Source organism: Podarcis raffonei, chromosome 7 (assembly GCF_027172205.1).
Source record: "Podarcis raffonei isolate rPodRaf1 chromosome 7, rPodRaf1.pri, whole genome shotgun sequence".
NCBI classification, from domain to species: domain Eukaryota; kingdom Metazoa; phylum Chordata; class Lepidosauria; order Squamata; family Lacertidae; genus Podarcis; species Podarcis raffonei.
Window position 1 is genome coordinate 20,877,428 of NC_070608.1, and position 15,266 is coordinate 20,892,693.

General features: G+C 42.4%; 1 protein-coding gene across 1 annotated transcript in view; it reads left to right on the plus strand.

Moving 5' to 3' along the window:
• Positions 1-5,244, plus strand: part of ANGPT1 (angiopoietin 1) — a 145,185-nt gene extending 139,941 nt beyond the window's left edge. Inside the window, exon 9 of the mRNA XM_053395440.1 lies at positions 1,595-5,244. Coding sequence (XP_053251415.1) covers positions 1,595-1,755 — 161 coding nt within the window. The 3' untranslated portion in view covers positions 1,756-5,244. The remainder of the gene's footprint in view (positions 1-1,594) is intronic.
• Positions 5,245-15,266: the final 10,022 nt, after the last annotated feature.

A 15,266-nucleotide genomic window follows, 5' to 3' on the forward strand; every position in this document is an offset into this window, starting at 1 on the left:
GAATTGTAGAGTTGGAAGGTACCCCAAGGGTCATGTAGTCCAACCCCTGCAATGCACAAAGTTCTGCTCTGCCCAAACTGTGCTAGTAAAGTGATATGTTGCTTCCCTGTATTCTAATTAAAACGAGTTGAGTTTGTTTGAGTGAGTGTCATCGAGAATAAGAGTCTGAAAATGTTTGTTTCTGAATGATTTATTTAGCCATTGTTTACCTCTTTAAAGTTTGGCTACAAATATTTAAACAACCCAAAAACAAATCTTCTTTGTGAGGGCAAAACTTGATCTCACATAATTTGATCCTTTCAAAAAGGAAATGTTGTGATCCCCCACAAACACGGCTGGAGCATGTATGCTTCTTAATCAAGGAAAAAAACAAGCTTCCCTGTTAAAAAAATATATCTTTGCAGTTCTTTCATACATTTAGGGAGCAACCCTAACCCTATGGCAAGATTCACTGGAATGAGCAATTTAGGATGCAGTGGATCTCTGGCCCAGCTGATTAAGTCCCTGGCCCTGCTTAGGCTGAAAATATGGTGGTGTAACTTGCTCAGCCAGGACTCAGCTGGCTGAACCAAAGTTGGCTGAGCTGATGCCAGCATAATTCACCCGAAATTAGCAGGGGCAGAACCACAGAGCCTAAGACTTGCCGATCAGAAGGTCGGCGGTTCGAATCCCCGCGACGGGGTGAGCTCCCGTTGCTCGGTCCCTGCTCCTGCCAACCTAGCAGTTCGAAAGCACGTCAAAGTGCAAGTAGATAAATAGGTACCGCTCTGGCAGGAAGGTAAACGGTGTTTCCGTGCACTGCTCTGGTTCACCAGAAGCGGCTTAGTCATGCTGGCCACATGACCCGGAAGCTGTACACCGGCTCCCTCAGCCAGTAAAGCGAGATGAGCGCCGCAACCCCAGAGTCGGCCACGACTGGACCTAATGGTCAGGGGTCCCTTTACCTTTTAACCCCATTCAGTTTGGTCACAAGGCCTGGCAGCCCAGCATAAGAGCTCTATTCCATAAGTTTAGAGACAATGACATGAATGAATAGATTTGCAGATGCACCCATGAAAATTTATCAGCTTGTAGAAATGCATGCATGTTGGGTGTCAGTGTTGTGAAATGACTATAAAATAAGATGTTAAGAAGTCAAACAAATGGAAGGATGTCTTGTTCGGTGTCATTTGATCTAGAATCAACTCTGATTATAGGCAAGGACCCAAAATTTAGCTGCTGTCAAGGGTTTGCAATATCTACTGGAATAGTTGTTCCTTTCTTATTGAGAAGCAGACCTGTATGCCACATAACAAAATATTTTTTGAAAATTCCCTCACTTTCAGAAACTGTCCGCTGTTTGGCACAGAGTACTGCCATTCCTATTTCTATCATTATGACTGTTTTTTATGTAGCCACTCATGCAGTTCTAAGAATCCCAGCCTCAAAATATTTCTTCTTTTTCAAAAAAGAAGAAGAAGAAACTCAAACTATGGCCTCCACGGCCTTTACCAAGTTGGATTCTACACATTTGCCAGCCAGCATGATGTTGCAAGCCAAAGTGAGCATACTTAGTTGTTGTATGGTCTAATGGTTTTGTTCTTAATGATTTCAGGATGGTGGTTTGATGCCTGTGGGCCTTCCAATCTCAATGGAATGTTCTACTCTGCTGGGCAGCACCATGGAAAAATAAATGGAATCAAATGGCACTACTTCAAAGGCCCCAGTTATTCATTACGTTCCACAACTATGATGATCCGGCCCTTAGACTTTTAAACGCGCCAAGCAAAAGCAAGAACAATGTGCAGTATAGCTACCATATTCTGAAGAACTTCGTATGTGACCTTCAGAAGCAGAGGGTGAGGACTTCCTGAAAGCACCAAATGGCAGCCGCCCATCAGTACTCAGATCTTCCCTGTCACAGGCTGCAGTAAATGGACACAAGTCACCACCCAACACACCAGGATGCAGATGACACTGTGGTTGCTTGGACTAGCGAAGGTGTTTATTGCGACAGATCAGTGGACAACATTACGGTTCGGTTGCCACAAATGAACCTAATACTTTCGAGCAGAAGCTTGTTTGCTTGTACAAAACTGCCAGATTAAACTAGATGAAATTTTGTAAAGCAGAAATACATCATCATCATCATCATCACCATCATCCGTGGAGAAAAGGATGCTTGTCAGTGAAGGAAATAGCACAGAATCTATGCAAAAAAAAGCACAACCGATATTTATTTTAATTGGTACACGTGCCTTAAAAAAGAAACACAAAGATGGTCGTTCAAAGCATTGCTTGGTATCAGCAAACACCATTTAGATGGATAACGTCTCTTTAATGTAGGATCAATATGGTATGTTGGAGCAATTTCTCATTAAGTCAGTTTCAAATGTGAAACATGCCCCCAATAAAGAGACTGTGAATCATGATGGACAGAGAATGATAAGAGCAATATGCAGAGAGTTGTCAATGGTCCTGCATGGCTGGGGTGAATGTAGGTAATCCTGATAATTGGCATAATCCTTCAACTGGGATTTATAGCATGATAACAAAAGAAACCAGGGATTTTTCTTTCTGACTGTTACGGCTCTGGCCTCTAGCAAATGAAGTCTGAATGTCAAACCCAGATATTTTGTAAGGTGAAATAAAGGTTATTTTGCAAATGGAATTTCCTTTTAAATATACAGCATGGATGCAGATGGCGTAACCACAAATTCCAACTGGATTTGGTTCATGAAGCAGTGTTTTGTTGTTGTTTTTGCATGTGCACATTTTAGAGTTAATTACTTCTGAGTTGCTTTTAGACCTTCATTTCTTCTCTATGTTATTCATCCTTAATCTGCAAAATAAGTTAAGCAGGAGACTATCAGTTCTTTGCTGTGCTTCAGTTACTGCTGTGAAATAGTAAATACAGGAGAACTAAGGGAATACTTACAGTTATGTATTGTAATTGCAGTGGGCATGGGCACAGAGTAGCCAAAGTTAAAGGCATTAATTTCAGTGGTAAAATTAAGCCTATGCGTAACTCTTTTATTTGAAATGAATGGGACTTAAAAGTGCTCATCTGAATCATGTCCCATACGTAGGGCTGCAATAAACGTGTAGCTTTCGGTAGTTGTATGGAAGGGGTTTGTTGTGCTCTAGTACTACAATGTTGATTCCTGATTAACTTGCCTCCAATGTATGCACTTCTAGAATTTCATGTGCTTCCTTGTGTACGTTGTCGACCAGCTCAGACAGACATATGGCCCAAGGGAAACACACCTATGCTTCATTTATTGTAACTCATGTGCATGAAAGATCTCATACAAGTTGCCTTATACAGGTCCCTCTAGCTCAGCAGGGCTTCTGTGCAGACTATCAGTATCTTCCTAGGGTTTTAGATGTGAGTTTCCCCCAGTTCTACCTGCAGATGTCAGGTATTAAACCATGTACTATGCCACAGAGCTTGTGGTCCTTCTCTTGCAGAAATGGGTGTGATAACCATTCACACGTAAAAATTAGGCTCATTCCATTCTTTTTGAGAGCCATCCTTTTTAAGAAAATGGGGATCAGAGAAAGCTGACCGGCCATACATTTGTATGTGCAACTATCTGGTCCACCTCCGATATTATTTGCTCAGTTGGCATTCATCTATGTGCATTTTCAGAATACATAGGAACTTATCAGGTCCACAAAACGTCGACAAGACTTCATAGCTCCAGTGTGCATGAGAAGTTAAATGGGGAAACCAATGTGAATGGGAACTCAAGGAACCCACAGTAAAATCTTCTGTGTGATGGGAACTTGTGTGCATGTGTGGCACTGAGCAAATGCTATCAACAAAGCATGGGACGTGCACTGCACACATTCCTTATGTATGTGCAGATTGGGGTTTTTCCAGCTATCAAGGTATCATTATCCAAACTTTTCTATGCCATGAGAAGTATCTGAGTGAGGATCATCTTATGGGGGAAATCATTTACAAATCAGCATCTCAGGAAGTCCTTGTTGTAAGAACACCGTGTTCATCACTGTTCAACAAGTCTCATTCTGACTTTCAAGTGTGTTTCATATATCATTATGGGTGTACTTTAGGGGTGGCTAACCTGTGGGCTGCAGACCACATCTGGTCCTCCAAGAGGTTTTATTTGTGCCCCCTCATCACACACACCCATTAAATGGGACAGGCCACTAGCCATGGTGGCTATATTCTGCCTCCATAGTTGGAGATAGTAATGTTTCTGAATACCAGTTGCTGGAAACCATAGGAAGGGAGAGTGCTCTTGTGCTCAAATCCTGCTTGTGTGTTTCTCACAAGCATTCAGTTGTCCACTGTGAGATCACCATGCTGGACTAAATGGGCCATTGGGCAGATCCAGCAGGCTCTTTTAAGTTTGATGTCCTCCACCACTCCTGAAGACAACAGGCTAACATAGGAAGTGCAGGGCAGGCTATGGTGTAGACACATTGCTCTGCCTTCTGACTTCTCACAGTCAATCCCTCATGCTCAGCCTCTGTCACATGAGATGACCACCTCACTGTGTCTAATGTTTGATATATTTTTAACTGTTGAATCACTGCAAATTATTTTATAGCAAGTGATTCAGAAATGGAAATGAATAACTAATAAATAAACAGTAGTGGAATCTGGCCCTGTTGAAATGAGCACACAGTTGGGTTGCTCTGAAGCGTGAGCCTCTTTTTGAAGGAAATCAAAAATGTTCAACAAGTGTTTCTAATGTTGTGCTTAAGAAAGTTGACTATCCACCCTCTTCATCCCTGGTAGGCAGCTTGCTTTGCTTCCATTTATGGGAATGATGAAACTTGCAAAGGTTTCCTACTGAAAACCTGGAAGTACAAAGGAGTGACCACAGGATTATTTGTAACCGTGATGGCTCAATGTCTCTCAAGTTTAGAAGGTCTTTTGTATTGATGTATCCGTATGTATTTTTCTTTGCATTATCCTGCCTGAAGGGTTTGTTTGTTGTGTTCCAACTTGTTCTTTGCTCAGTGGTTCCTTCATACTTCTTGTTTCTCTCTCATTCCAGCAGTCTTCATTTAAGTCCAAAAAGTGTGCTACTTCTCAAAAGCTCTTTTTTTTTTTAAGTCTCCAAATCAGGAATGCCATCGTGTAGATCGTATTGCAAAGGACAATTAAAAAAAAATCATAAAGGAAAAGATATGTCAAAACTCAAGCATGATATTTACTGTTTATTTATCTCAGTTTGAACAAATGGGAACATGGTTTCCTATCCTTTATAATAAAACATTTAAAACACATTGGTTGGCTCTGTGTTTTGCTGTGTTTGGAGTGTACATTCTTGTGGTAGCCCACATTTGAGAGGAGGGAAAACCTAAGTAGAACAATATTCAGAAGTTCAGGCTGGTATTCTGAGGGCTGAGAAGATCAAGCCTCTTTGACACTACTAGAACTTGGGGACATCCAATGAAGCTGGTTGTTGGAAGATTCAGGAAAGACAAAAGGAAGTACTTCTTCACACAGCACCAAGGTAAACAATGGAATGCAGTCCCACAAAAAGTAGTGATGGGCACCAACTTGGATGGCTTTCAAAGAGGATTGGGCAAATTCATGGAGGATAAGGCTGTAAATATGTTCCAATATGCCCCTGCATGCCAATTGCTGGGTATCCCTGTCGCACCAGCGCCGGAGGAGGAAAAAACTTTAACGCGTAGCAGAGTTCCCCCAAAATAGACCGGAGGCAATTAATATTTCATCCAGCAGAGCTTTTACTTTCATCTGAAGGCAAATGAGCATAATGGTCACAAATCCAGTACATTCAGGATTGGCACAGTCCATAAAAAAAATCCAGTTGCAGCACTTACAAAAACTTATAAACTTATAACAAGACTAAACATTAACACTAAGCATACTATGTACAGAACACCATACCAAAAGTAAAACCCAGGCTCCTTCTGGCTTATATTTATAGTCAGCATGGCCTTAATTGGAAGAGATAAGAGAACCAGTTCAACCCAGCTGTGCTCAGCTTCTCTGAAGGTATAACCCAAATAACCATGAACCTTTTGCTTGCTTCTTTCACACAGAGGAAAAACCTGACAATCCCAAGTAGAGATAGGGCTCAAGCACTCAGCTTCTGCTTTCAGGCTCCCCCTAGGCATCTGATTGGCCACTATGAGATCAGAGTGAAGGACAAGATGAGCCATTGGCCTGATCAAGCAGGCTCTTCTTATGTTCTAAAAACACTCCACAATTATTATTACTTTTTAAAAAATATTCTGTCTCTTGCTAACAAACGATACAATTCCATTTCTTGCTGGTTCCTACCAGCTGATTACTACACAACTTAATTTGGATTTGGATTTCCTTTCTAATGACTCATTTTCCTTTGGGCCATCTTTGTATGAAATGGAATTACTTGTTTCTTCTTCCCTAATGACTTTTTATTCATTAATCACTCTCTGGTTTATGAAGCCTGGCAGTGGCCAGCCTCAATTAGCTCGAATTCTTTTACCAGATCCCACCCATTGTTTCATATATATATATATAGCTCAAGGATGGAGGGAGTATTTTCAACATCTCTTTGTAACAGATTTATCCACTTTTTTCTTCAGGGAAGTTAAGCATAATTAGACTTCTTTCTTGTATACATTCAAGCCAGCCTAGCTTAAAGCGGGGGGTTGAGGGTGGGAGCCAGTACAAAAGACATAGGGGAATGTCTTTGCTTCTTTCAAGTCCTAGATTATCATGCCAATTAGTACTTACAGCTAAAGGCTCTTGTATGCCTTGAAAGTAAATGTGAAGGATTTTTTTTAGGAAGGGGGTAGAATCCAATCTGCTGAAATGTGTTTATAACTGTAGCAAAATATTAAGATACAGCATATAGATATACAGTGGTACCTCGGTTTAAGTACTTAATTCATTCTGGAGGTCCGTTCTTAACCTGAAACTGTTCTTAACCTGAAGCACCACTTTAGCTAATGGGGCCTCCTGCTGCCACCGCGCCACTGGAGCCCAATTTCTGGTCTCATCCTGAAGCAAAGTTCTTAACCTGAAGCATTATTTCTGTGTTAGCGGAGTCTGTAACCTGAAGCATATGTAACCTGAAGCGTATGTAACCTGAGGTACCACTGTATAGATATACTGTGCCTCAGGTCTTTGTGTTCTCTGAATTATAAGGAAAATTGGGTGATTCGGTGAAGGTTTTCACATTCCCAAGTTAGATTGCACCAATAACAGGGTGTCTCAAAGTGAATCAGGACCTTGCTAAGTTTGATTGGCTCTGTGGCCTTGGCTCTCCTAAAACAACAACAACAACAACGGCTGTTGCTTTACCACCCTGAGAAACAAAGCCAAGCTGCCTGGGAAAACATCCAGAGTTCAAGAAGGGAGTGTGTGCAGAGGTGGGAATATATTTTGAGTTGATGGACAGGTCTAGCTTTTAGTTGCATTGAATGGTTTTCACAGGGCAGTTGAATCAGAACTATTTGAAGGAGGGATTAAAAACTGGGTTTATTTTGCAGGTGGATCCATGCCTTCCCCATTTAAGTGCATGGAGAGTGTTCCAATGTCTCTCCCAAAATCTGTGGGGGGGGGGAGAGAAGCCGACCCTCTTCCAATGTCCCTTCTGGTAACAGCATCTTTGCTGTGAAGGAATCTTTACTGGGAAGCTTTACGACACCCCAATCTTTACTGGGAGTCTCTGCTATTATACCACCAACCACATCATTCACCTATGCACGTCAATGGAAAGAACTCCACATTTTGGAGGTGCCACCTTATTTATTTATTTATTTTAAAAAAATCATATTTGAATGCTCCCTCGTGTGCTTTCAGGCAACTCTCTGTGCCCTAAATGGTGCAGAAGAGTAAAGAAAGCAAGAGAGAGAGAGGACCTGAACAGGTGGTAGACATTATTATGATGAAGAAACACCATTTCTCCTTCTCCTAAAAGTCCTTTTTTCTGGGACAAGTCAATATGTTGAGTTCAGTTGCAAGTTATTGCTGATCTCCTAGAAATATATAGAAGGCAAGTAGATGCTAAACTGTTTATGGTATATCTATATCAATGCTATGTTTTGATACAGGGGAGCCTTCAGATATGCAATTCCCACCCTATGGTTCTGAAGGCATTATGCCTTGTGATTTTTCTGAACCTTTAGCCTTGATTGAATGCTAAAGCCTTCACCAGCTTCATATACAAAGAATCAATTTGGCTCTCAAAGTGGGAGAATAATGATGTAGTCCTAACTATGTCTACTCAGAAATAAGTCCTACTGAATCCAGTGGGGCTTACTCACAGGCACTGGTGACTGGTATCCATTGGGACTGGCAGGGTGGAAGACAGGGAAACCAACAGCCCATAGAACCAGAGTCAAGGACAGGCAGAGATAACTAATTCTAGTCTTGTCTCCATCTGCCTCCTGAGTTCTACAAGGACAGCACTGAGACGAAGGAAGAGAAAGCTGTCATAGGCAATGCCACTCCCTGGACTGGTTGTCTGTAAGAAAGCCAGCTAATGGAGGCTGTCAGAGTCCAGAGAGTTGGTGGGGCATTGTCACATTCACCCTAATGGACCAGCCTCCACGGCTCCCATATAAGTAGGGTTAGAATTGCAGCCTAAAGCATCTCATGGTACAAGTCTCTAGCCCTAGCTGTGTAACTAGTCAACATGAATGGATAGTTTCAGATTTACTATCAGTATATCGAAATGTCAGTGGGCATCAGGCTCTAAAATGGATGACATAACCCAGAGAACATTCACTTTCTTAAAGAGACTTCAGCGGGGGTGTCTCAAGAAACAGTCCATATTTCTACTGAGTCAGGAACCCTTAAGTCAAATAAATCATCTTCAGATAATATTTATTCTTCCATGTTTAGATGTAGACCCATCCTCCAGCATCCCTTTCATGCTTAAATTTAGAAGCACTGTCTGCTCTCAGGGAAACTACAAATCTCTGATTTCTTCACATTCAGATGCATCATTGAACTGTTCATTTATTTTCTTTAGGGAAATGGAGCAGAACTCCTCAGTGTATATTTTCTTTTCCTTTTTTGTGAGGCAAAACTTTGAGATTTTTCTCCTCTACTAAAGGCTTTGGCTTTAGATCTTGTCTCGCATCCACTGTATGTTATTTTGTCTTTCCTCTTCTGAAAATGTGATTCCAATAGGGTGATAGCCAGGCAAAATTCTGCCTTCATAAAACCAGAGTAGAACCCCTCTCTTTGTTCCTCACATATGTAGTGGCATCTACAGCAGCAAACACCGCCATATAGCTCCAAGCAGGTTATACAAAGCTGACACGGACATGGTGTAGCATCATCCATCTTAATCCTTTATGGTTGCACTACGGTGTGCATTAAACTGCACATCATAGATATGCAAACATAGCAGGGCCCAGATTAACAAGCGATACAGGCTGAAGGACTTTGCCCGTGCTGGAGACAGGATGCATTAAATAAAAAAATGCAACCACTCCTTAAATTAGAACCATGTGGTTGAATGCACCTTGATGGAATCAGCAATGCAGGAATTGTAAACTTCTTTAACATACATAGGAAGCTGACCTTACTTTCGGGTCAGGCTACTTGTCTATCTGGCTCTGAGTCCCAGTGACTCTCCAGGCAGGCAAGAGAGAGCTTAAGGCCTTTCCTATCACCTGTTATATGTCATTAAACTGCAGGTGCAAGAAACTTTCTCTGTGCAAAGAAAGTGCTCCACCACTCAGCTATGGTCCTTCCTTTAGGTAGCTATTGTAAGGAAGGCTAATAGCCACTCAAAAGTGCCATGCTATGGGCCTAGGTGTTTACTTGGCTGAAAGAAGTGCTGTACCAATGAGCTGTGGTTGAAAGAAGGGAGCTCAAATTTCTATCAGGTAAGTGATGAAAGTAGCATTCAAGACCTGAAATAATGTTCACCCTCACAGCCAGTATAAAATAAGGCTGTTATGCTACACATAGTTACACATACACAACTGTTTCCATCCAGCAAGAGAGCTCTATGCGTGAAAGTGAGCTTTTGTGAGACTGGTGACTGGGAGTAGCCACCAAGACCACATAACACCAGTCCTGAAAGACCTACATTGGCTCCCAGTAAGTTTCTGAACACAATTCAGACTTTTGGTGCTGACTTTTAAAGCCCTAAACGGCCTCCGTCCAGTATACCTGAAGAAGTGTCTCCACCCCCATCGTTCAGCCCGGACATTGAGGTCCAGCTCTGAGGGCCTTTTGGTGGTTCCCTCACTGCGAGAAGTGAGGTTACAGGGAACCAGGCAGAGGGCCTTCTCGGTAGTGGCACCCGCCCTGTGGAATGCCCTCCCATCAGATGTCAAGGAAATAAATAACTAGCTGACTTTTACAACACATCTGAAGGCAGCCCTCTTTAAGGAAGTTTTTAATGTTCAATGCTTTATCGTGTTTTTAATATTCTGTTGGAAGCCACCCAGTGTGGCTGGGGAAACCCAGCCAGATGGGTGGGGTATAAATAAATTATTATTATTATTATTATTATTATTATTATTATTATTAGTGCTGCATAGCCAGATTTTAAAGCAGAGCAGCAGCCCTGCTGCTGAACAAGGTAAAGATCTGGTGTAATTTTACGCTGGCTTAATTTACACCAGCCTGCTTTACGCTAGCTTCTTCAGCATAGGATTGCTTCATAAGTCCTACCAAAGTCAATAGGATTTGCGCACAGAAGACATGACTGTAAATAAGCAGTGAGGAAATTACCAGCACCTAGGAGCCATAATGAAATACACAAGGGTCTTTCAGCTGAGTTCTTTTGATGTCTGCTGCCACCTATAGCATATTAGTAACATTTTAAATGAAGCCAAAAGAGCCAAGTTCAAATGAACCATTTTCACCATACAAAACTAGAGGAGGAGATTGAGGGCTGAAAAGCAGTTGATCCAATTTTTTGATAAATTGGCTTTTATTTTCTAAATCCACATCAGTGCCATGCTAGGATTATGTCCTGTTTAAGACAAAAGTACCATGCACATATCCCACAAGGGAATAAAGAATTAAGCCAGGACTGGTGCGGCAGAGTTCGACTTTTCATGAAAAGTTATGAGAACTATGTACAACCATTAACCCATCATATCCTGAGGTGTTAACTTCCCAAACACTCAGTGGCTTTGCTGAGGTCTAATTACTTCATGGAAGTTATCCTGTATCTGGTAATAGTCAACTGAGGTTCTCCTGAGCCACACTTAAGAACGTAGCCGTTTGCTTGATCAGGTCTCAGGTCTCTGAACAGAAGGCAGACTTCATTAACAAGACTGCAACAAACTGCCAATATTGCAGAACACAAGATAGCACTTAATGCCGAATTACATTAAAATAGATTTTAAAAGCATGGACCAGGAATCACGATTGTGGTGATGATGATAATTAAAATGGGAGTTTAACTATGTGCTTTCCTTTATCTGTCTTAAGTCCTACAACATTCAGCTATATCCATGAGTTTCAGTATTAAGAGAGACTCTCTCCACACCATGCATAACATTATAAATTTCTGTCATGTCACCTCTTAGTTGCCTTTTGTTTAAGCTAAAAAAATCCCAGGTTTGGTAGGAATCTTCCTCCGCCTATCATTTCTATAAACCCAAAGTCTCTCCTAGAAGTGTATGCATTGACTGGAAGAGAAACAGGAAATATCTCGACCTAGATGGAAAATCCATCCCTGAACATTCACCTGCAATTTTCTTTCATGTTCAGTAGTGAAGTTCATGCAGACACAGGAACTTACACCATTGCTTACATTTCATTCATTGACGGCAACACACAGAGATTTGTTCCGCAAAACTAAATAGGGTGGACCTGCACTGCCTGCACTTGGATGGATCTAATTAGCAATAATAATAATAAATACACTCCTTCTCCCACCCCCACAGTACCTGCCAAAAGGTACAGTTCTGGTTTGAATTAATAGCTTAGCAGGCAGCGAAAGCCGCTAATCTTCTTGCCCTACATCAGCTATCTTGTTTTTTTGACCTTTTTGCTTTCTTCTGTTCTAGCCAGAGCAGCATGCAGATTGGGCTCAAGAGGTCACAATGCTACAGATAACCTTTGCATTCTAGCCAGGACTTCCCACCATAACTAATTCGCTTTAACAAATATTTTTCGGGAAATCAATATTTGGAACACTGAGCAGATCCAGTTGTTGATGCCGTTCTCATTCGTTGCCAATCAGACAAGTCACAAAAATCAACTAGCCTCAATGAAAGCACTGAAATGAACAGGAATAAAAATTACTCAGTGAAAACCACCTAATTCTTTGACAATGCAGTACTGGTTGTAGAAAGGAGGGGAATTCCATTGTCAACGTGGTCCATAGTGTTCTGCACCATATATTAAAACGGTTTCCTGCACACTTTCCATTTTGTACCTGTGAAATCAATTATTTTCCAGTGTCTTGTGTGTTTTTTTAAATATGCACGGTTTCATAAAATAATTTTTAACAGGCCTACCTATGTACTTAAACAGCATAATACTGAACACTTTTAAAGGCTCTGATCTTGAAGCGGTAACAAAACAGTGGACCATAGGTGCATCTCACTGTGAGATATTTATTCACACAAATTGTAAGTTCTCCAATGAAGTTCTATGTTTCATGCAAAGCTGCCAGGAGGAAGGGCAATACTAACTAAGGTCTGTCTGTGACCTGCTTTCTCACATTAACATTCTTGGTATAGATCTGCTGCAGGGGGATTCATGAGTGAGGGAGTCATGTCCCTCCACATTTTGCTAGACCCCAGTCCACATCAGCTCACATCAGCCCCAGTACATGCAGCCAATGCTCAGGGGTATTGGGAGCAGTAATCCACTTAAGGGGTATAGATTCCCCATCATTGATCGGTTGTTATGCAGCTCCATTTCCCATGCTCAAAATAGCATGATAAAGTCCATGGGTGCCAACTTGAATGAAATATGGGGGAGGGGGACAAGGTAGCTCTGCCCTGCAGAATCGATCACATGATGTGATATACACATGCACACCATTTGAATGGCACTGCCCATCAACTTTGGTGGGCCCAGGGGCCCTCAAATATGTTATGGCAAAGGGACCTCAGCCCCTAGCAGTTGGCTCCTATGATAAGGACTATGGTTAACTAGTAAAGTCAACACTGGGCTTCTTTTATGGGCCAGAAGTGTTCTGGCTTCTGGTAGCAGCAATGCTGCTGGGAAGGGGAGATTCTTCAACTAGCTCTCCACCCACACAGCCTGAGCCTATTTATGTTACCCAAATGGTGTAAGGTAAAAGTAATGTACCCCTGGATAGTTAAGTGCTGTCAAAGGCGAGACTATGGGGTTGCGGCGCTCATCTCGCTTTAGGCCAAGGGAGCCGGCGTTTGTCCACAGACAGTTTTTCAGATCATGTGACCAGCATGACTAAACTGCTTCTGCTGCAATTGAACACCGTGACGGAAACCAGAGTGCACGGAAATACCATTTACCTTCCCGCTGCAGCAGTACCTATTTATCTACTTGCACCGGCATGCTTTCGAACTGCTGGGTTGGCAGGAGCTGGGACAGAGCAACAGGAGCTCACCCCGTCATGCAGATTCGAACCTCTGACCTTCTGATCAGCAAGCCCAAGAGGCTCAGTGGTTTAGACCACAGCGCCACCCACTCCCCTAGTCAAATGGTGTGGCAATGGTTATATTATGAGAAAGAGTCCTGTGGCAGCAGGACACATAATGATATTTACAGAGATAGTTCAGCACACAATTAAACTATGGAACTTGCTGCCACAGGAGGAAGTTAGGGCTACAAACTTGGATGGCTTTAAAAGAGGATTTGACAAATTCATGAAGGGCAAGGTTATCAGTGGACCCTTGGTTGAAAGCGGTAGTTTTTCTGAATGCCAGTTGCTGGAAGAGTAGTCTTGTGCTGGGGTCCTGCTTGCTGGTTTCCCACAGGCATCTGCATGGCCACTGTGAGAACAGTGGGTTAAATGTGCCATTGGCTTGGTCCACCAGGTTCTTCTTATGTTTTTAGATGGTGCAAAAAATGAGTTGGTCCAGGCATAGCTTGGAATTCATTCATAAACGATTCCAATCATGGGCCGAGATGACCCTGTTTACACTTCCTACTCCTCTTCATTGGCACTGGCAGCTTTCTAATCTGAAAGAGTTAAGACCAAAAGGGAAATCAGCTGTAATGCATCAAAAAATGTCAAAACACTCAAAGCCTTGTCCAATGTATCTAAATGCAGAAGGCGAGTGCTAGTGCCCGGCCAATGAATTAAAAGATTAGTGTCAGGGAATAGGATAAACTGGGATTGCACCAGGAAATATTACATTACTTTGTTTATTCCAGAGAGTTTGTCTCAAGCGAGTGGCTCATGTGTTATTATCAGGGAAGATTGCACAATGTGTATCTTGACCAGCTACAATGGGGGTGGGAGTGGGGGGCAAGGCCTTCACTGAAAGTGAGATTTTTATAATTGTTCACATAAAGTAAAACTGGATCTAACCAAAGGTCCAGCTGCTCAATATTCTGTTTGCCACAGCAGCCAACTATGAAAAATACATGAGTTGAAGGCAATGGATTCCCACCACCTCAGGAACCTCAGGTTTCAAATGTGTCTAGTGCTCAGGTTTATCACACCCCTCCCTGCGGCCCACACCCCTCATGGTTCCTGTTCTGCACATTCCTCAAGTGTCTTTGCCTGCCTGGAATGTGTCAATGAGCAGTGATAATGCCTCTTGCTTGCCATTTTGTGCTGAATGATCTGCCTCCTGTTTTTTATCCTATTGAAGCACAAATGTAAGTAATGAAGAGAAGAAGTGTTGCCCTACCATTAGGCAAAATGAGAATGCAGCCTCAGGCGGCAGATGCTGAGGCAACATTGGCAGCCACCGTTCCTTCAGCCATTTCCATCTCTTGGTGAAAAGAACTGTATATGCTACATGGCCTGACCTGGCTTCCCTTAGCTAGCCCATTGCCAGTGTTCAAGGGCGATTCCACTGCCAGCCCAGTCAGCTTCTGGATGTGGGTTGGGGAAGGTGCAACATCTTCTGATGGGAAGGACCACAGCTCAGGGGTAGAGCATCTGCTTTGCATGCAGAAAGTCCCAGTTTCAATCCCTTGCATCTCCTCATAAGACTGGGAATGTCCCCCATCTGAAATCTTGGAGAGCCTCCAGGGTAGACAGTGTTTTTTTTCTCAGGGTACTCAAGAGTACACAGTATCGGCACCATTTTTTTTCTAAAGGAAAAGAATTGAGTGTAGACAATACTGAACAAGATGGGCTGATGGTTTAAAGTAGCTTCCTGTGATCCTGTGTCCTTCGCCTCAGGAAGAAATATGTGCT